Source organism: Papilio machaon, chromosome 19, assembly GCF_912999745.1.
Source record: "Papilio machaon chromosome 19, ilPapMach1.1, whole genome shotgun sequence".
NCBI classification, from domain to species: Eukaryota; Metazoa; Arthropoda; class Insecta; order Lepidoptera; family Papilionidae; genus Papilio; species Papilio machaon.
Window position 1 is genome coordinate 5,254,778 of NC_060004.1, and position 23,194 is coordinate 5,277,971.

A 23,194-nucleotide genomic window follows, 5' to 3' on the forward strand; every position below is an offset into this window, starting at 1 on the left:
AATGCTTGAAAATATATTATTTTGCTTATAAATTGCGTCTAAATGTATTCGTTCTTGCAGATTATTCTCCAGTTACATGAAAAAAATCCTATGAAATTGTTATATAGTACAGCTTTGTAAATATTTTAAGGAAGAGATTTTAGATTATATTTGCATTGTTAAGGCATTTTTTTTTTCATTGACATTCTATTATTGCGTATTTTCAATATATCATTTTTATTTAAATAACTAATATAATAATAATAAAATTAAATACATTTTGCAATTTTGATTGCCAAATAAATTAATGACAGTTTTATTCTTCTATCAGTATTTGTGTTTTAAACCATTTAATAAAAGAGTTTACAAATGTGAATAGTGAAGTTTGACGTATTCGACCTCTTTCAAAGAGCCTCTTTAGTAGCCAAAGAGTTTCTATACAAAATATCGAACAGGCCACTAAGTATATTGGACTTTCATTTTTATGAAAAAAAGAAATGTGAAAGATAAGATCACTCGGGAAACGTAATAATTTTGCAATTACAGTAGTGATAAAATGGTGAGTAAATTAAGAGAAATAAAAATTGAAATTGATCTTTAATTTGATGAACTTCTTGTTTAGAATTTGAGTTTTCACAGGTAGCGTTAAGTCGACGTCTGAATCAATTAAATTTCCAATTTTAAGCAATTTACCTCGCCGGCGCGGATGCGGTAATTCCCCGTAAGAGCGCCGAACCCACCAGCCTCACTTCTTAATAGGGATTAAATAATATTATAGAGACTTGAGATGAGAGACTTATGCTTATGTCAAATTAACTGCTCGTTTCCACTAATAAACAATCGCGCTTGCTTTCAAATAAAAAGAGATATCAAGTGTTTTGATACAAATGTTTCAACAGTGGAAATTCACGGGAATTTTATAAATACACATAAGTATAGTTTGACAAGTTTATCTCGGCCGTTAAGAGGCGTTGCTATCGCAATTAGTTCTACTAGAAAATTAATTTAAAGAGTCACTAGATCTTAGTTGTACTACAGCTAACTTTTCTTTTTAAATTGACCGGGAGGCGCTAGTGCGCTCTCATAATGTCGTTTGATTTATGCCCACACTAACAGTTAACTTTGTCAGTTTAATAAGGTAAATTTGGAATTCAAAATATTGTGGTAAATACTATCGACTGGTTAGTAACAATTGGTTTACATACCCGAACCATCTGTATAAATCATATCTTGTATAATAATATACTTTACACAGGTATTTCTGCAGAGAAAACCCACGGTTATTAAGCTTTTATTGACTTGTCCCACTGTGTCGTGTTCACCTGCCCCGAAATGAAGCAGGTCTTTCCTTTTTTGGCGAAAGGGTTGCGATACAGTTTTCCTATGTTTTCGAAGACGATATTCTCATGTGCAAATAATTGTACAATTATATAAAGAATTAAATCATCATCTATTTGAAACGGAGACGTAATTTAGCCTAATTTGACCAAAATCGGTTTAATTAACTTCTATAGTATACAAAAATATAAACGAAGAATAAACTTAAAGAAAACTTTGAGAATTTAGAATAAGAAATATATTTAAATATTTAAATTAACGATTTTTGTCACTAAAAATATTTTTATTATGAAAATAAGATACTGTAATCTTACTGACACGAGCTCTAAATAGTAAAGATTTAAAAGATTAAAAAAAAACAATACGAGTCACTCCTTCCTAGATAAAAGGTTAGGTTTCAAGCAAGCTGTAGAAGTTCAATGACCCCGCGAGTGCATTCAAGAGCCTCATAGAAACCTAGGAACGTTGTTCCCTTTCAATTAAGAACCCTGTTCTAGGATTATGCACGGCTTCCTGAATATCAATTAAACGTTCTAGGATAATTTTTATTTCACACCTCGTTTTCACAGGCTGTCTCTTTCTAACATCTCTTCACCGACGTGACACCCCTAGCTCTCGAGAAACAAAAAGAACCTCTTAAAAACGACGTAACTGCAATAATAATAATAAATCCCTTCGTGTAAAATATAGAATATAGCGACCAATTTACTTAGACCCGCGGCGTCTCTGCTCCCGCTTCCTAAATTATTCCAAATCAGAGGTCGTGAATGGTATATTAGGGTTGAACAGGAATGGTTCTTTTGTAAAGTACGTGTCAGAAGTCTACAATGCCTATTATGTTGGCACAAAGACCTGCGGAACCCTCTTTCACACCTCTCAGCTCTTGATTCCGAATGTGGTTTGTTCGCGTTTTGTTTATTTTAATTTAATCAAAGCAAATTATAGGCATTATTGATTTTTAATATTTGGAAAGACTTAGGCTGGTATCATTCGATACGATGCAGTCTTTTAATGGATATTACGATCTTTGCGTGTAAAAGAAATACTTTGTCCCCCTTTTTAAGGATTTACATAACGTTATTTTCATAAAAAATAATGTTTCTTAATGAATTACGGTCGAATTCCAATCAATCGACGACTATTAGTTGTAATTTAACATTATAGACTAACATAAATAGTGGCATAATAATCTCATGCTAAATCTCCACTAAGCAACTCTCTTAGTGGTCACTTAACAGCACTGAGAACAGCAGTAAGTGCTATCCGTGCTAAGTCGTATCGCTAGTTATTTTTAAAAACCTGATCATTTTAAAGGCATTTTTCATAACACATCCATATTCACACCTATCTCCGAGAGAACACGAGAAGTGTGGGACGCGAACGCCTTTACAATTAATTTGTATAATGAACCTCTGTTTTATAAAGAACATACAGAACAAATAAAAAGAAATCTTTAGCTTTAACTCGCCGGCTACGGGATGATTGAATTAAAATTAGTAATAAGATCCACCTGGGGTTAGTTCCACACATATAAATTGATTTTAATTAACACTTATAATCATTTCGTACTTGTTATTTATTAGCATTATAATCAGCGTGGATTTAAAAAAAAAACTAGTAATAAATATAGAATATGTCACCAGGAGTCACAAACGCGGACTTGCTGACAGACGAACAGACAGAAAAAAATTAAAAAAAGTGTTTTTTTTTTAAAGTAATGCGTTTAGAACATGTTCACGAAAAATGAAAATTTAATTTTGATATTACATACAGGTACCTACATAAATGTTATTTATCTGTATAGACTAGAATAGATTATTGTTTTCTAATCTTATCTTACTAATATTATAAATGCGAATGTTTAGATGGATGGATGTTTTTTTGAAGGTATCTCCGGAACAGCTCAACGGGTCTTCATAAAATTTAGCACAGATTTAGCTCATAATCTTGTAGAACACATAGGCAACAAATTATTATTTTTTATTGCCGAGCGGACACATTCTCGGGCGACAGCTAGCACATACACTAATACATTTACCATACTCTTCATTTAATATAAGATTCCTTATTAACAACTAGTTCGACACACAGTTAAAACAATCATTCTTCATCATCCTAAGCCTTCTTGTTGCAGGTCTTGTTACACGACTAATTTCTAACCTACGTTGTTGTATTAATTTGAATACAGTATTTATTTTACCACGACTCGAACGTCATTGTCTATGTTACCCGAATATACGGCAATAAACAATAATATAAATTTACGATGTAACAGAATACATACAAATATATCGGTACTTGTATAGTATTAGCCTGTAAGAAATCTGTGGAAAAAGAAATGGATTTGCAAAAGAAATATACTTTTTCTGCATATCTTCTCCTGTGTCTACTAAGTTAAGCAACATATTTGCAACTTACTCAATTACTGCAGATGTCCATGGTCAAACATCTATTCCCCCTTTTAGCAACATCAGGTGGATCACTTGTATACCATGCCATCTTACAGAAAGAAAATAAACTAGTTCTATAGAAGTTGAATTTAAAACACGTATTTATTTAAAACACGCATTCAAAAATAATAAACATAGGAATTTATAGTCATAAATATAATGCAATTGAACTTTTATCTCACTTTATTCATAAAATATAATTCAGCGCCAATCGACATAAAAATTACGATGTAAAAAAATAACAAAAAAATAGATAGCGGTCACATAAAAATAGATTAGACGCATACACAAAAGTGACACTTAGTTTTTTACGCAGTGGCAAATGGAAATTTTACAACCGTACCACTATCACGGCTTAAGGGTAAATTTCATTAATTTTTAATAAAACTGATTCCAAATGAAAACTATCAAAGGAATTTTATCGAATTTGTTGCAGTTAAAAGCTTTCAATGTATGCTTATAATGGTATTATTTCGTGGGCAAATGTTAGTGTCAGGTGAAAAATTGTTTTATTTAAAGTCAAAGGAATACTGGCTGAAAAATTGGTTCAATGCATATAATGCCTTTTTCAATATTTTTTTCTACATTCATTACGTGCATTGAAATTGTTTTTTTTTTTTTTAATTTAAAACATATACACAATAATTATTATTATTATTTCAGAAATAATGGAATTAAAGCGATTTCTTATAAATTTCTTATAAATTAGAAATACTAACAAGGTAAACTCAGTGATGTAAATTGCTATTGTGTTCTCCATAGAATACTTAAAAACAGATCGCATCAAAACTCAACATTTTAAAAAGAAAATGTTTTGACGACCTATCTGAAAAATCTTTTTTTTTTTTGGTAAATCTACATATTTTATTGAAAAAACTTTGTACTTTATTTATGGATTTTAGCAGAAATTTCTTTCATGTAAAAAAATTACTTACTTACTTACTCCGCTGGCGCAGCGACCCAAAGTGGGTCTTGGCCTCCGACACAAGAGATCGCCATACTTGTCTGTCCTGTGCCTTCTCCTGCCAGTCCGTCGCTTGTAGCTCCAGCAGGTCTAGCTCTACAGCGTCACGCCAGCGGTATCTAGGTCGGCCGATAGGTCGGCGGCCAGTCGGGGTCCCGAGATACGCTGCTTTGGCATTCCGATCTTCCCCCATCCTCATAAGGTGGCCAAGCCATCGGAGTCTGTGAGCTTTGGCTTCTCCTAGGATATTCGGCTCGCCCACCAGCGTCTCGATTTCTGCATTGTAGCGGATTCTCCAGCTGCCGTCTTCTCTTTGCTTTGGACCCAAGATCTTGCGCATTATTTTTCTCTCCGCCACCAGAAGCATATTTTCCTCTTTAAGGGTCAATGTCCAAGTCTCGCAGCCGTATATCAAGATCGGTCTTATTACAGTTTTGTATATTCGCATTTTGGTTCTTCTGCTCAGTAGCTTAGACACTAACACCTTGTGCAGGGCAGCACTACAACGGAGGGCGTTGTGAATCCGGATGTTAATTTCCTCTTCTCGTGTATTGGTATCCGTTATAGTGCATCCTAGGTACTTGAATTTAGCGGTCCCTTTGAACAAAATATCTCCAACGCGCAGATCTTCACGCTTTTGTCTCGCATTTCTATAGCGTTTCATGTGGAGATATTCCGTTTTCTCATGGTTAAGTTTGAGCCCAACCCTAGAGGCTTCGCATATTAGAGCTCGAACTGAGCATTCCACTTCCACTTTACTCTCACCCAGAAGGGCTAGGTCATCGGCATATCCAATCACCCTGTGTTGTCCATTTAGCCGTATTCCGGTGTCTAGTGTCAGCACTTTTCTTATGACATGCTCCAGTGCTATATTGAACAACATAGGGGACAGCGCATCTCCTTGCTTTAGCCCGGTGACTACCTCAAACTCCTGAGTGACTTCGCCTCCAACTCTAACGCGCATTTTGCTCTCTTGGGTGGCCATCTTAATCAGATTGATGAGTTTTTGTGGGATTCCGAAGTTGTTAAGTATGGCGTATAGTGATCCCCTGTCTATGCTATCGTAGGCCTTGCTAAAGTCCACGAACAGTGCGTGAATGCTTTGTGCGTACTCCCATTTCTTCTCCATGAGCTGCTTCAGGAGGAATATTTGGTCCACCGTGCTGCGGTTTCTTCGGAACCCACACTGATAATCCCCTATGATTTGTTCCGCGTAGGGTTCTAGTCTATTCAGCAGCACGTAGGATAGTACCTTGTACGCTGTCGGGAGCAGAGCAATTCCTCGGTAATTTGAGCACGTCTTCTTACATCCTTTTTTATGGACAGGGATGATGATACCCACTTTCCACTCTCGCGGCAGTTGTTCTGAAGACCATATCTTACACAGTAGCTCATATAGTTTGCACTGGGTGGCGACTCCTCCGTACTTCCAGATTTCGGCGTGCAAATTGTCCATGCCAGGAGCTTTATCGTTTTTCAGCCTCATTATCGCCTTCTTGACTTCTTCAAACGATAATGGCGCTACGTCAGTATGTGTATTTGCTTCACAGTTTAAATTAACAGTCTGCTCTGGCTCTGGGCAATTCAATAGACCCTGAAAGTAGGACCGCCACATCTCTTTGAGATCTTCGGTGTCTGTTACAAGATTGCCTTCGTCATCCAAAAGAATCTGTGCGGTAGGTTGATATCCTTTCTTGACAGCGCGAATCTCTTGGTAAAACTTGTGTGACTCATTGGCTCTTATTAGAGTTTCCATCTCTTTTATCCTATCCTCTAGATGTTTCCTTTTGGCTTGTCGTATTACTCTTTGCGCTTGCCGTCTAAGTTCGTCATATCTCGGCTTCTGTCGAGGGTCTTGTTCTGCGAGAATACGATGTCTCCTCCTATCTTCCACTATTTTCTCGCAGTCTTCTGTCCACCACTTCTTCTTTTTTCCTTTCCTTTTGCCTATAGTCTTTAAACCCGCTTGTTTGGCTGTGTCTTTAACTTTCTCCCAAAGGTCTTCTATATCCATTTCGTCTACTTTTAGTTCGCTAAATTTATTGCTGGTCTCTATTTGGAATTGGGTGCCTGTAGCTGGGTCCTTAAGCTTCTCCACGTCAAGTAAGTCTTCTTTATCTACTTTGGCACTTTTCTTGGTATTTATTTTTGGTTTCATTTTGACCACTTGCAGGTAGTGGTCACTATCGCAATCTGCTCCCCTGTAAGTTCTGACGTCTTGTATTATGCTCTTGTGTCTGTCATCGATGAGGACGTGGTCAATTTGATTGACGGTCAGTCCGTCAGGGGACTTCCATGTGCCCTTATAGATTTCCTTATGAGGATACATGGTGCTCTTGATTACTAACGACTTTAATGTTGCAAATGTAATCAACCTTAATCCATTATCATTGGACATGCTGTGTTTGCTATGTCGACCAATTGTGGGCACAAAAGCCTCCTCCCTCCCAATTTGCGCATTAAAGTCACCAATTAATATTTTGACATCGTAGCTGCCAGCCTGGTCATATAGGACTTCTAGGTCTTCGTAGAAGCTGTCTTTGGAAACCTCACTAGATATTTCTGTGGGTGCGTATGCATTGATAATTGTTATGTGGGAGAAACGGCTTTTGAGTCGAAGCAGACAGATCCTGTCTGAGACAGCAGTAAAACTGAGGACGTTTCCTAGTAAGCTATTCCGGATGAGAAAACCAGTTCCATTCACATGGTGTCCGGAGTCCGAGCCGCTATAGAAAAGGGTAGCTCTGTTGTCGATGTTACATTCGCCTTGCCTAGGCCATCGGACTTCCTGTAGCGCCGCTATCCCTATACCATAGGTCTCCATTTCTCGCAGGACATTGTATATGGACCCTGGTCTGTAAAGACTCCGCACGTTCCATGTGGCTAATCGGGTGTCCGTTGTTCCTCGCCAGTGTTCGTTGAGTTTGGGATCAGATTGTATTCTCTTCTCTTTTGTCGGTTTCGTAACAATTGGTTTTTTCCGTGGGCGAGTTGTCAGCCCGCCGCACAACCCCCATACTGCTGGAGGACCACACCCTACTTTGGTCAGCGAGCCCATCGGGCTTAGCCGGATAGCGTAGCTAAGCTGTACTACCGACCACCCCCCCATCCGCCACCCGGAGGACGCTCCCCATACGCCGTGAGGGCCAGCGCGGGGATGTAAAAAAATGTAAAAAAATTACATGAAATAAATTAATTTTCCGCAGTGCAATCGTAGCTTAAATATAAAATAAAAGCCGGCCATTTTAAAGTTGCACCGCTACGCAGCTGACGTCAAATGCATACCCTATTCTCTATATGAACGGCCGATCGGTGGAAATTTTTCATTAAAATAAAACATTAAAGGCTTTCGCCCTAGTGTGCTCGCTTCAGGATCACATTGTGGCTAAAATAAATTATGAAACACAGAGTTTATATAAAGTTACATAGTTTTTCCTAACTCATAATAGAATTTGTTAAAACAATCTTATGTTAAGATTTTTTCGGCTTCCTATTTTTTAATGACATACATTTGTTCCTTTTTTGGGTTTCAAATTAAAAACAATTGAATTGCAAAAAGAGTTTTACAGCTCTCGTTGTATTGGGGGTTAAAAAAACAATTGCTGAAGTAAAATTTAGTCTGCAGAATAATTATTGATGTCAATTTCACTGTAAGGTCCTTAGTACACAAGGTGACGTAAATAGTCGAAAGTTACAATATATGGTTGCATCGTAAGAATCTCTGCGCGTGCTCCGTTCACACAAGTTTGAATCGTCTACGCGCGTCGTCTATTCGGTCAGTTCAGTCACGACTACATGTCAACTGTATAGATTTGAACTCGCCAGGTTTCGTAGATTTACGTTGCTTTGTGTACGAAGTGCCTAATGTATTTTTTTTTTTCGAATTCATATCTTTCTCATCGCTTTATAAGACAGATTCAATGTAGTTCTTTTTAATATTTCGTAGTAACGATAGAAAAATTATAATTAAAACATACCAAGAGAAATATAATTGTTACATTTATTTAAATACTTTCTACAGTTACAGTATTTATACATAACAGTTTAATGACGTTATAAAAAAATTAGAAAGTTTTTCCATGTTCGCCAGGGATACTTAACACATTTAAAATTAAAAAAAATACTTGGTAATAACTTTTCTTATACGTTTGCATTCTGGCATAAAAGAGAGGCATTGAAAAGAATTAACACGTTATAAAAAAAAATTATACAAAACTTTCTTCGTACGCACAACCGCATAGACAAGATGGCGCATGCTGACACTTGACATATTTCTGCTCAGTTAGATCAAAGAGCTAGGCTTTCTTTACATAAGGGGACTAGGGCTCCCCTCGCCTAGCCTAGGTAATACCTAGGTAACAAGTATGTGGTTCTAGGATATTTTATGTAGGGGGCGACATTTGATATAAAGCAACTTATTATGCGAGAAAGGGGGATAACACATTCAACAAAGTTGCAGAGGGAAACGAACTCAACGGGTTGAAAACTGTAACCAGGGTTTCACCTACGCTTAGTTCAAAAGCTAGTTTAAGTTTAAAATACCATTTGAAGTTACACTTATTAATATAAAAAAGTATTCTAAATGAAAATTATAAATTTTTATAATACAATTCAAGGATCAACTATTAATTTAACAAAAGAAATTTACGACTTCAGGTCTTCACGCCGCTACCAAAGTTTCATAAAAAACTTTCTAGTAATTTTAGCAACGTATAGGTTATACAAATAAAGCATAAACTTTCACTAAATACTACTGTTACATCACATTATAATGTTATAAATCCGTGTGTTTAGATGATGGATGTTTATTTAAAAGCAATGGCTCAACGGATCTCGATGAAATTTGGCATAGGTGTAAAACATACTCTGGAAAAACACACAAACACAGGCTACTATTTAAGTATTTTTTTAATCCGCGCGGACGGTATGGCAGCTAGTAAATTATAAAAGTATGTTTTGTTGGACAATGGACTAGTTACTTGTCCTCTCTTACCCCCCTCGCCCTTTTGATAACGCTACACCGTGCGTGTCCGCTTCAGGCGTTGGAAAATTGAAATGAAGTCAACAATGTCCCTTCTATTGCAAAATAGAACATAGACTTCGGTGACTGGCCAATGTAGTATACACTGGTTTATGTTATCCTGGTACTTTATCAAAATGGACTTTATAATTATTATTTAATTTACTGCTACTCTCAGTCGTTTATTGGTCACTAAATGCTACCCTTAGTGTAGAAGAGTCACTTTAATGTACACTAAGGGGTAGGTCAATTAAAATGATATGTAAGGAAACCAAAACACTTTTATAAACAGTGTAATAAAAAATATCACGAGCAATTCATAACAGATTTTAGTTATTTAACATAGCCCGCTTTAGTGATTATATCCATTGAATTCAACCTCCATTTTCTCATATAATAAATAAAATATATCTCAAAGTGCGCACAAGCATTACACAGCAAATACGCATTCTTTTCAGCAAACGATTCTAAACATTCAAAGAACTGTAATAAAGGCTTCGTAGATGCGTTTCTCTCTCAATATTTTCTTCATTCTTTCATTTCCACCTGAAAGAGGCCTTTAGTGCGTGAAATAGGCCTAACATAAAACCATTTTAACACGAAATATTTGAATAACACGGGAACTGACGGCAAAGTTACTTTCGCTCCAGTTTTTTTAAGGCTAAAGAGATTTAAGTATTTCTCCATGACTGGATACTCATATATTTTACTCGCTTCGGAAGCGAGATGAACGATGAATAGACGAAGTGCTTAAATATGTCAATTTAACATTAATAATCCTGTAAAAATAGCGTACATTTAGTCGCCTGCAATGTCGGTTTAATTTCTATAAAAACCAGTTACCGTGAAATCAGGAAATTGAAATTTATGTTTTACTAGCTGTCAGCCGCGACTGCATCCGCGCGGAATGTTAAAAAATATTAGTAGACTATGAGTTCTTCCAGACTATGCTCTACATCTATGCCAAATTTTATCTAAATCCGTAGAGCAGTTGCGGAGATGCTTTCAAACATAGAGGTACATACAACCATCTAAACATTCGTATTTATAATATTATGTAAGATTTAGGTACAAAATTAAATTTATATTTATTAGTTAGGTTGAAAAGTTTTTTAAATAACTGTAGATAGTTTTTGATATTTTTTTTTAATTTAATTTAGTGTAACACAAATTAAAACGCCTTTAACTACTAGTCAATTTGGTGATGTATTGAAAACTTAAAAAAAAATCCATCATGGAGCAAATGGGCGGTACCACGTTTTTCTACCCCGCACATAACAGGCTTCGTTATGTATAACGTACTTATCTGACCGCACTTATATACCTTAGGTTTTTGTAGGGGAAGTAGACCGGGAAACTGTTGGCCGGACGTTGACAGTTGATTTTTTATTCTAATTATAAACACATGGTATAAAAACATCATTATATTACACTAACGTGACTTCGTCCATGATTGATCTACATCTGTGCCAAATTTCATCGAGATCCGTTGAACCGTTCTGGAGATACCTTCAAATAAACATCTATCCATCCATCTAAACATTCGCATTTATAACATTAGTAAGATTTGTATATGTAAATGTGAAGTAACTATTTAAAGACAAAAACATTGCTACAAAGTGCAGTGAGCGACATCTATCTCGTAGGCTTAACTAGTTAAACATTAAATGTGAGATAAAAATGAAAAAAAAAACTTTTAAAAAGTGCGTAAATAAAAAAAACTTCCATGTATCAGAGTACTGGTTGGAAAGATCAAATGGAAAAAAAAACGAAAGTAGTGTATTGCTATTGGAAAACGTGAAATGGCGTCAAAGGCATCAAATGAGTGGTAGGATGCAGGCGTTACTGGGACACGGTGGAGGCCCAGATACCAGCATTATGCGAGCCGGCGCCCCGCTAAACACCTATTACTGGCGCACGCAGGCCCTCGACAGGGCGAAGACCCCACTTGCCTAGTATATACCTAGAAACTAATAGACACGGCTATTTATAATTAATGTAAATATTATAACGTAAAACAGAGTATCGCTAACTATTAATATATTTATAACAAGCTTTTACCCGCGACTCCGTCCGCGCGGAATAAAAAAAAAAAGGAAAGGAAACGGGGTAAAAATTATCCTATGTCCTATTCCTGGTTCTAAGCTACCTGCCCACCAATTTTCAGTCAAATCGATTCACCCGTTCTTGAGTTATAAATGGTGTAACTAACACAACTTTCTTTTATATATATAGATTTGTATTTATACGTATAAAAATTTATCGGAGATAATAAAATTTAACGATTATCTCTTAAAAACAAATACACTACAATTAAAGTACTTTAATGCTTTCAAATTCTGAAAATTTATTCCCTTTTTTCCGATTCAGAACAAAGCACGAAATCAAAAATTTTCAATAGAACAATAAAGCCGAAATTGAACCATAAAGTTGTTCAATTAATCTGTATTGACATCAAAACGGACCGATCTCAATTTCAAGTCATGATATCGAGCAATTTCTCCTCGATGTTTACTAATTATTTGTGTTTGTGTTCAAAGTTATTGACAATTCAATATATAACTTAGGGCAGCGGATGAAATATCGGATTTTAGGATGAAAGGGTTAATTAATCTTAATAGTATATATTCAAAAGAGAAGAGCAGCTACTGTTGCTATCTTTATAATGATATTAAATTTAAATTTTGTCTTTGAACTCTATGTATTTTATTTATTGTAGTATACTAGCTTTTACCCGCGACTCCGTCCGCGCAGAATAAAATATAATAGAAAACGGGGTAAAAATTATCCTATGTCCGTTTCCAGGTTCTAAGCTACCTGCCCACCAATTTTCAGTCAAATCGATTCAGCCGTTCTTGAGTTATAAACAGTGTAACTAACACGACTTTCTTTTATATGTATAGATAATGGTGAGTTTCCAATATCGTAATTCCTGTTTAACAACAATACTAGCGTCTTTCTCACTCTCTTGTAAAAAAGACAAAGATAGACAGATGTTCCTACATTTGTACTTCACGGTAAAATTTTAAAATGTCATTTAAAAGTTATTCATAGTTTCCACAAATGTGTCAAGTCTATTCATGTATAACTCTATGGTGCCGTTTGATCACACTAGGGGCGGTCTAGGCACACACTTTTATAGTTAAATTAGACCACACGGATGCATTAATGTGATACGTACTGCGTTACACGTGCTAGTATTTTTTAATTTGATCCTTTAACCGCGTACTTACGTCTACAGACACAATAACATGTAGAGCTGCAGTAAAATATCCGCAGTCAGAATAAACACTTATATGTCAGGGAATTGTATGAAAATAATTGTAATGTCTTAATATAAAATTATTTTAATGTTAAAAGTACTCGTGGCGTAGCTGATTATGAAAAACCAATTTTTAAAATGTTTGTCTGTATGTCTGTCCGCAAGACCGCGTATGTTCCGGGTAATCTCCGGAACGGCTAGACGAATTTTGACGGAACCTGGGCTGGAAGGTAGCTGATTCATGCGGGCGTATTATAGGCTATATTTTTTTTAAAACATAAGACAGTTCTCAGACATATCTCGATTTTCAACTTCAATATTTCTAAGTACTCATGTGAAGTCGGAGTGTGGTATACTCCTAAAGCTCCTCCTTAATTGGACTTAATATGGAAAATGTCAAAGTTATGGTAATTTCACACGAAGACAGAACACACAGACACTGCAGTACTGCTATCGCTTTGTACTCATACTTACATTCAAGATAATACTGTTCTATCTGATAGTTTTGTACACTACCTAACTGTTTAATGAGTATTACAACTGGAACTGTTAACTGGGAAGTCGTAGCAAAACTGCGTAATAATGGTAAAGGTGCTTGTAATGTCCGACCATCCCCTAGGGACTGCCCCTTGTTACTCCCCCACCCCTGAGAGAGGCTACGTTTATCATTTATTTCTAAGTACCTTGGGGAAGACATATTTACTTAACTACAATCTAACTACCAATTATCTGGACGTATTTATCTTTTATCACTGAGATTTATAAGGCCTTAATACTTGCATTACTCGCACACTCGTACATGAAAAAAAAACAGTTATTTATTTTATTAAAATTACTAATAATTTAACAGATTTTTAACGTATAACTTCTTTTCTTTAAATCTTAAAATGAAAAATCTCAAAACCTTTAAATTAAATAAAAAAATAATGATATATTTTTTGGATTTTATTTACTTCTTCTTTAATTTTACTGTAAGACCCTTTTGTTCATTTCTAAGGACTTCAGAAATTAGAACATTTATAATTAATTTTCAAGCCTATTGAATCTATTTTGTAATAAATTGTACCAAAATATTAATAAAAAACAGTAAATAAGTTTAATTCAGAGATATTTTTTTCGTAATAGCAGCGTAGTTAACGAATGGCATACAGCTCCTTTCGTTCCACTCATCATAAACCATGTAAAAATAATACGAGGAAAAACGCTTCAAACTCAAGCGTACTCGTAATATAAAGTCATTCAAGGCGAACTAAAGAAAACACCAAGTATACAGAGAAAATGCGTTAAAGGATTCCTCGACGTAACTTCTTGTGAAAATATTAAAAAGATGTTGCAAATGGTACTCTCTACTAATGTAATCTGTCAGCATTAGTTGTTTTTAAAAGAAAAAATGTTGCCAGTGTTTATAACACGTTAGGAACTTTTTTAAATATAACGATACAGTTTTCGAGAAATAAAACAAGTTAGCCAATCTATTACCCCAGATCTATACCCCCTTGGGGGTATATTGTACAAGATGTAGGGGGTATCTATGAAGAATTTAACATTCTATACAATGTCAATTCATTGTCATCTGTACTATTAAATTATATGAGAAAAAAGTGTGTTATTAATTTTTTTTAATAAATCTATTTTAAAAAGAAAATTAATTATACAATTATTGCTTTTTTTTGGTTTTGGAACGCTTAAATGATTTTTTCAATATTGCACTTATTTGAAATGAATTGGTTATTTTATCATAACTTTACTTTCTATAAGTATGAATTTAGTTAGAAATAAATTGATAGAAATTTAAAAACAATAGATCCACTTAAAACAGGCACTTTACTATAAATATACACACAAACAACTGGTATTCTTGACCAGCTTGTTTTTCTATGACTGAACAATGCAAAATATAAACATCGCCCTTTGCAACCATAACGGCTTTAGAATAAAGGTGATTTAATTTTTTTCGAAGCGCATATTCATATTGGTATGAATTAAAAATGACCCAAAGCAACCCCATGCAATCGGCCATAGAGAATGAACAATTATTTACTCCGGAGTACGCACTGGCCGCCTCTACGGTCCGATAAAATGGTCATAGTATATTTCACAAAAAAAAAACAGAATTCAAAGTATAACTTTTGAAGGTTTTTTTTTTTTAATTCGGTTTTTTTTTTTTTTCATTATTAATCTATGCCTCATTCTTCGAACTATAAGTATTTTTACTTCATATTAGAAAGTTCTTCCAAAATGTGTCAATCAGCAAAAAAAGTCAAAAACTGTTATTGGAATAGAAGTTAGTTAAGGGAATTAGCAAACTGATGTAGATTTTGATACTTAATTTAGTTGGTAGCTATTTAATTTCTTTAATAAAAATTCTTAATACTGTATGTAGTTTCGTTATGTACTTAACAAAATTGAAAATAAATTGCAAAACGGCATTAAACGGGTGCACGTGTAGACCGCATAATCTTTGGCAGACCGGACCTCAAACGCGAGCTAGGGGTACACAAATTAATTATTAAAACAGCCATTCACCGGCGAAGACTCACCGACGTGAGGGTACTTTATGATGTACTCTTATAACTGGACGCAGCTGCCTTGATGGTTGAAACCTGCGTACACTGACCGTGTCGATGTAAGAGACTTATGTTTAATGACCTGGTTATGCGTGTCATATAATTAATTTTATATATACAGATGTAATAAACGATATGTTGTTGTGTAATTTTATTCTTAGAACCAGTTAGTAGGAGTGACAGTTTCCATTTTGCATCTTGGGATGATCTTCTCAACCAGCTGTTGGCACAGAGATCCCCACGGTCTTCCTTGGATTGAAAACATGCACATCGGACCCGGCAAAATTTGGTACTTATTCATATTTATGGTAGTAACATTTGTCGGATGTCAGATGATATATTTTCCTTCAGAGAGAATCGAGCTTACTCTAATTTTAGAATCTTTTAAATAAATAATAGAACTTACTTAAAATAAAGTTTAATTTATGCATGTAGGAAAGTATGGTGCCCAATACTTTCCTTCAATAATTTTGCTACCCAAAATGGTTAAACAATTTATTCGATATTTAGCATATTGTTTTATATGTATTTTGTCTTATTTATCACTTTAATTTATTCATAATCCTCTGTTCAGTGCTATATTGTTATTTGTAAAGTTGAAAGAATAATTTTTGCATTATAATAAATCAAATATTCATAAAACAACCGCTAGAAAGTATAATCATGTTATGAATAAAAGAATATTGTAGAAATATATCAAATTAAGTATCAGTTTCTTTGTAAATATCGTATAAACAGACAAGAAAGTATGCATGTGAACTACGATATCATTTTCAGTATAAAGCAGTCTCCGGTTGTCGCTCCCTTGGTCACTTTAAATGCATTGGTTTTGCGTTTTTTATTATGTTTATTAAAGTTGTTGTATTGTATTTATTAACCATAAAACCCTTATGAAACTTGACGTTATAATAAAAAATAATTAAAGTTAGTTTAATAAATTTCGTAAACAGATCTTTTATGTTATAATGTTTAGAATTAGACATCAAATACACTCATTAAATCAATAGTAGGCTTCCTCTGCAATACACTATAAAAAATAATATTAAACAGTACTGTACCGTCATTCGAAGCCTAATAAACATGAGAGTAGCGTTCGTTTTCGTAATGTGCTCATAGTGTACTTCCGGTCCATCCCTTCTCCTATCCCCTTCCCTCGTTTCTAGTCAACTTCATATCCGTACGACTGCAGCGCCACCAAAGGCAGCTGAGTTATTAGACTCAATATTTCTTCATTGGCGTTTCGTTTCTCGCCAGAGGCGGTCGTGTCTAGCCACGTACGTGCTGTGAGCCGTCTCGACTGTGTTTGTAGTGTACTTCAATACGTAAGGTTTTATTTGCGTTAATTATTTTTCAAGAAAATAGTAAGTACAATAAACTTTTTAATTCATGTTAAAGCAGCTTAACGGCCTTGCCGTTCGATAATTTAAAATTGTTATATTCAATATTTTTTTGTAGTTATCATGGAGGAGTGTCCATCCAAAGGGGAAGATCGGAGCCAGGGAGGAGAAGGCGATAATAATGAGGATCGGAGGGAGCGAAGAAGGGACTCTAAACAACTGGCCAAGTCGGTTGATGAAAAAAAGAAGAAAAGAAAGCGAAAGCGATCGAGAAGCTCATCTAGCTCATCCAGTTCGTCGAGCGCTTCAACTTCGTCGAATACTTCCAGTTATTCGTCAGACTATAAATGCAAACCTAAAAGGAAGAGCAAGAAAAAACGGAGGAAGTCAGGATCAAAGCAAGACCGTAAGTTAATTATGGATTTAATTAAAACTGTCACTTCTCTCCAAAAGCAAATTATTCCGAAAGAAACTTCCGTATCCGGAAATGATGTTGCTACAAGGCCACGATCACAATCAATATGTGATTGTGACGATCAAATTGATCTGGATGCAAGTGGCGAGCTTTTCGAAGATGTTTCCGGTGGCAATGAAGCGAATACGCATGAGTCTAATCAAGATATTCCCGTCATGGAACCGGAATTAAATTTAACTGTAGGAACTAAAATTAAGGAACCCGCTATTCCTCATACACCAAATGAAATGCTTAAGCAGCTGTTCGAGTTACAACTTTTTGATCAGGAGGACTGGAATAATGTTCGTTATGCGGACGTTCAAAAATCATGTTTACATAATCCTGGTTTTACTTCTCTGGAGCCCAATGAGGAGGTAAAGCGTTACGATAATTCAAAATTTTCTGCCAATATGGAAAAAGCTTTTGCCGGTATCACATACGCACTTCTCAAACAACGTGACGTGTTACAATCTGAAATGCGAAATTTTTTAATTTGGGCTCAACTGTCAGATTCGTTAAATTATACAGAAATTTACACAAAGATTAACGAAATTTTTACTGAAGGCATTTTTTGTAAGGCTTCCTGTGATGTACTCCAATTAGTATGTGGCCATCGGGCTGAACTCATCCAACATCGCCGCGAGGGCATTTTAGCAAACGTCAAGGATCCCTTTTATAAAAATGCCTTTCGTAAAATCCCCCCTTCTTGCTCGACCTTGTTTAATGCAGAAAAATTTAGCTCTGTTATAGAAAAAGCTGGTGGAGTGAACAAAGCTTTTTGGCCAAAAATCAAGGATCGCAAACCTGCCCTGCAGAACGATCCGCATTCTTCGCGGGGCCCACAAAAACCATCAACATCTAAAGGGTATCCGAAGAATAATTTTCCTGCACCACAAAAGAAACCTGGTACTTTCAACAACTCTTCAAGGGGACGAAATGGTAAGCGACTGGGAGATCACTCCACTCGTAAAGGAAATGATGCAACCTCTCCCTCATCCCGACGGGATAGGAGAGATCAGCCAAGGAAAAGGACCTGACTCGCCGAGTCATCTTTTCCGTGCAGGGCAGCTTCATGTTTACGTCGATCAATGGGAGTATCTTGGGGCGCCGCCTCATATACTCAAAATGGTTACGGGGTACCGCATCCCATTCAAACAGAAGCCTCCTTTGCACACTCCCAATTTTCAACACCAAACAAACGTGTCCCCGGAAATGTCAAAAATTATAAAGAAGCTGGTTCTAGAAGGTGTGCTAGAAGAAGCACGGGTAACACCCAGCTTCATATCCACAATTTTCTTACGTCCAAAAAGCGACGGCACCTCAAGGCCAATCTTCAATCTGAAAAGGTTAAACAACTTTGTTCACGCCGGCAAGTTTCGGCTTGTAAATGTCCAGCGCGTGCCAGATTTTATACAAGAAAACGACTGGATGGCCAAAATAGACTTGCGCCAGGCTTATTTTCACCTACCGGTGGCACAAGCCCACAGACGTTTCCTTCGGCTGATTTATGCCAACAAATTATGGCAAATAACCTGCCTGCCATTCGGCCTGAGTTCCGCGCCGAAGGCGTTTGCGTGCCTGACCAACTGGATAGCTCAGTGCCTACGAAATCGCGGTGTGCGCATTCTTGTATATCTCGACGACTTCTTCTTGGTAAATCAGGACGCAGCCACTCTGCAGAAACATATTGTCGTCACTATAAGTCTGCTGCGGTCCCTAGGTTGGGAAATAAACACAGAGAAGTCGGTGCTCACACCGCGGAAGGCTCTGGAGTTTCTAGGTTTGATTTGGGACCCTTGGCAGAACTTGAAATATCTTCCAGACAGATTAACGACAAAAATAGAGAGTCTCTCTGCAAATTTACTAGCCAAGAAAAAGACAACTTTGTTAGATTTACAAAAGATTATTGGAATGATGAATTTCGCATGTTTCGTTGTCAAGAGGGGACGTCTCCATTATCGCGCGCTGCAAGCGCTGTCCAACAAAATGTTAGCTTGTCCCCGTATAAAAACTCTACCCTTACCAGCTCAAGTCATATTAGAGCTAATATGGTGGCAGCGCAATTGTCGAACTCACTCGCAATTACATATTCCCGCTCCCCGTCATTACCTTACTACAGACGCGAGCGATCTGGGTTGGGGAGCCATATTGGACAACCAAAAGCTGCAGGGATGTTGGACTCATTCTCAACAACGGTTGCACTGCAACCAGAAGGAAATGTTAGCGATCCTGAACGTTCTCAATCTTCGTGGAAAGTCCCTAGCTTCCAAGGGTCTTTTAATACAGTCCGACAACAGTTCAGTAATAGCTTATCTTCGCAACGAAGGCGGGACGAAATCTGTAGCTTTGACAAAACTCACCAAAAAGGTGTATCAAATTTTGGACCTTTACAACATTCGAATATCCGTGTATCATATCCCGGGGAGCTACAACTGTTATGCGGATCGGCTGTCCCGTCGGCAGATAACACCAGAGTGGCACTTACTACCACCTTTAACTCAGATCGTGTTCAAAAAATGGGGCACGCCAACAGTGGACCTCTTCGCGTCACGAGACGCACACGTAGTGCAGACATACTGCACACTAGACAGGACCGACAAACAAGCGACCTATTACGATGCTCTGGGTATGGAATGGAATTTTCACCTGGCATGGCTGTTTCCACCCCCGCATCTCATTCCCAGAGTCCTAGCTCATCTGAACAAAGCAATAGGGTCCTATTTGATAATTGTGCCTCGCTGGGAGGGCGCTTATTGGAGGCCAGACTTGAAAAGTCGTGCTCAGGACGCTCCGTTCACGATCAAGAATCTGTCACAAGTCCTGATAGATACAACAACGGGGCTCCCTCCACCGAAAGTGTCGGAGATGAACCTCGAGATATGGAAATGTGGGGGTGGAGCAAACAGTTGACAGGTTGGACTAAGGATCAGAAGGATTTATTATCGGCTAGCTGGCGTAGATCTACCTTAAAAACATACAAGCCAGCCTGGGCCAGATGGTTATCTTGGGCTCGAGCTCAAAAAATCAGCATAAACAATCCTACAGCATCTGATTTAGCTAGGTTTCTCGCTGATCTTCACCAGAAAGACGGTTTTTCCTTAAGTACAATTCGGGTACATAAATCTGTTGTTGTCACTTTCTCTAATCCCGATAATCAAGAAAAATTAAATTCCCACACCTTAGTGCGACATGTTCTGAAAGCTATCGCCTTGGCAAAACAAAGACCTCAGAAGCCACCTATCTGGGATACTAGCATAATGGAACAGTTTTTGAATACCAAGGATGCTAATACTTCTAGCTTGTATGAAGCCTCAAAGTGCACAGCAGCAATACTTCTGCTTTGTTCGGGGAGACGGGTGCACGACTTAACGCTTTTAAAGATCTCACCACAACATTATATAACTGAGGAGGATGGTATTATTTTTAAACCTGCTTTTGGTTCAAAGACCGACTCTAGTACTCAACAGCAATCGTCTTGGAAATTAATTTCGAACAAAGACAATGTACGTCTTTGTCCTGTTCACTGGGTTAAACACCTTATCCATCTCTCTCAGGAGAAAAGAGGAGTAGCTAACTCTGATAGTCTATTCATTGCCCTTACTGGAAGACCTCGACCTGCATCTAGAACAATTATAGCAGGATGGGTGAAGAAACTTCTGCAAGAAGCTGGCATTAAAGCTACCGCTGGAAGTTTTAGGTCGGCTGTGGCCTCGAAAAACTGGGTCGAGAATTTCCCACTTGACGATATTTTGGTGCGCGGAAATTGGAAATCGGCTAATACGTTCAAGAAATTCTATCGCAAAGATATCACAAACAGCATGATTAATTCCAATACAGTCTCAAAATTATTTGTACCAACTGATGATTGATTATTATCTATTTACTTTAAACGAGCTAGTCTTGTATGTTTAACTTACATTTATAATATGTTTGCATCTTCCGATGTTCTCGTCAATCGCTCGATCGACGTATGTATCTTAGGGATCAATAGCTTGTTCTCAATAAATCAAATGTAAAATTCAAGTTTTTATTTATTTTCTTATACACAAATAAGTACGTAACACAATAAAACAACAGAATTACTTCTAGCAATCACATTGGCGTATTATTTCGCGCCACCACCAGGCGATAGTAAACACGTCTCTCATGTTTATTAGGCTTCGAATGACGGTACAGTACTGTTTAATAGCTACGTTTTACCTGAAAATAAAACGTTTATTAAACATACTTACCTAATTCGAAGCCTAATATTTTTAAATCCTACCTGGTGGCAAAGAGACGCAATGAAGAAATATTGAGTCTAATAACTCAGCTGCCTTTGGTGGCGCTGCAGTCGTACGGATATGAAGTTGACTAGAAACGAGGGAAGGGGATAGGAGAAGGGATGGACCGGAAGTACACTATGAGCACATTACGAAAACGAACGCTACTCTCATGTTTATTAGGCTTCGAATTAGGTAAGTATGTTTAATAAACGTTTTATTTTCAGGTAAAACGTAGCTATTATTGCATTGACCTTTGCGAAAAGCGTAGTGTGTTTTTCAATTTAAAGTTAGCAATCAGAGTATGAAATAAATTGAAAAGTTATCATAAATCCGTAAATAAACCAATGCATTTTATCTGTATACTTTGTCTGGGAGAAAAACCATTTTTATTGAATGTCCGTGGACATATAAATGTATTTTTGTATCGCATTTAAAACGAACGTGCCCTCTGAACGGCCATTTTGTGAACGTCTGTGCTATAGAGCCTGGGAGGTAATTAATTAGTGGATACCGCTTCCAAAGTGGAAATGCGATAAAATTGATCCCATGTCATAAGCGTTCGCGAAAAGAAATCTTACTAATATAATAAATGTGAAAGTTTCGATAGATGGATGTTTGTTTGAAGGTATCTCCGGAACATTTACATGGATCTTGATGAAATTTGGCACAGATGAAGAACATAGTCTGAAAGAACACATAGGCTACTTATTACATTTTTTAATTCCACGCAGACGGAGTTGCGGGCGACAACTAGTAGTTCATATATTCTACATAACTGTGGTGGGTTTCTACAACATAGCAGGAAGTACGATAGCCTACGTTATGTCATCCCTAATATTTTCGTTGATAAATCCGTGATAAAAATATGTTTTGTATGACCGTATCGGGAAAAGATACGTTAATAATAATGCATATACAAAACAGACTAACCATAGGAAGTTACACCCCCGCTAATATCTTACCGAAAAAATTACATGAGTTATAATTTAGATGACGTCACGTTTAACATACTGTACGACATGCCACCGATTTTTTTAATGATAAAAATACTCGATAGTCCATGGTTTGATAAATAGTTGCCCATTTATCGGTGAATCCTTTTTAATACGAATCAGTTGTTAGACCTTCAAAAACCTGCTTAGATATAACGTTTGTTACAAGACTGGTTGAAAAATATTTATTAAATGAGAGTTCGAAAATATTGAAACGTGTTCGTCAGTAACTTGGACCAACTAAAAGCGTATCAAGTGCTGATATATTAACGCTAGTCGATGGCCGAGTTAAATGGCGGGCGAAAAAACTTTTTTCCACTCTTCCAACGTGTCACTGCTCTCCATTAAGTAAGAATTATAAATTTTAGAGATAGATGCCTTTATTATTTTCTAATCTTATATCCTACTAAAAACAGATTCGATATATTGTTTTAATTAAACGAAGGTTAATCTTTAACTCCAAAACTTCTTTGTGAATCTTACTTCTTAGTAGTCTTACTCTTACTAATCTTATATATATATAATTCTCATGTCACAATATTAGTTACCATACTCCTCCGAAACGG

The 23,194-nt window shown here is 36.5% G+C and overlaps 1 protein-coding gene across 1 annotated transcript; it reads left to right on the forward strand.

The window, feature by feature from the left end:
• Window positions 1-16,934: 16,934 nt before the first annotated feature.
• LOC123722104 lies at window positions 16,935-20,281 on the forward strand. Its single transcript, XM_045682650.1, has 4 exons — window positions 16,935-16,941; window positions 17,036-17,800; window positions 18,122-18,310; window positions 18,435-20,281. Exons 2-4 carry the CDS (start codon window positions 17,041-17,043, stop codon window positions 20,279-20,281), a joined length of 2,796 nt encoding a protein of 931 aa, XP_045538606.1. The 5' UTR covers window positions 16,935-16,941; window positions 17,036-17,040.
• The last annotated feature ends 2,913 nt before the right edge of the window (window positions 20,282-23,194 follow it).

Coding starts and splice junctions, on each gene's coding strand:
- LOC123722104 (XM_045682650.1), top strand. CDS start 17,041: ATGGAGGAGTGTCCATCCAAAGGGGAAGATCGGAGCCAGGGAGGAGAA. Junction 17,801..18,121: donor TATGGAAAAAGCTTTTGCCG/GTATCACATACG, acceptor GCTCTGTTATAG/AAAAAGCTGGTGGAGTGAAC. Junction 18,311..18,434: donor CTCTTCAAGGGGACGAAATG/GTAAGCGACTGG, acceptor TTTTCCGTGCAG/GGCAGCTTCATGTTTACGTC.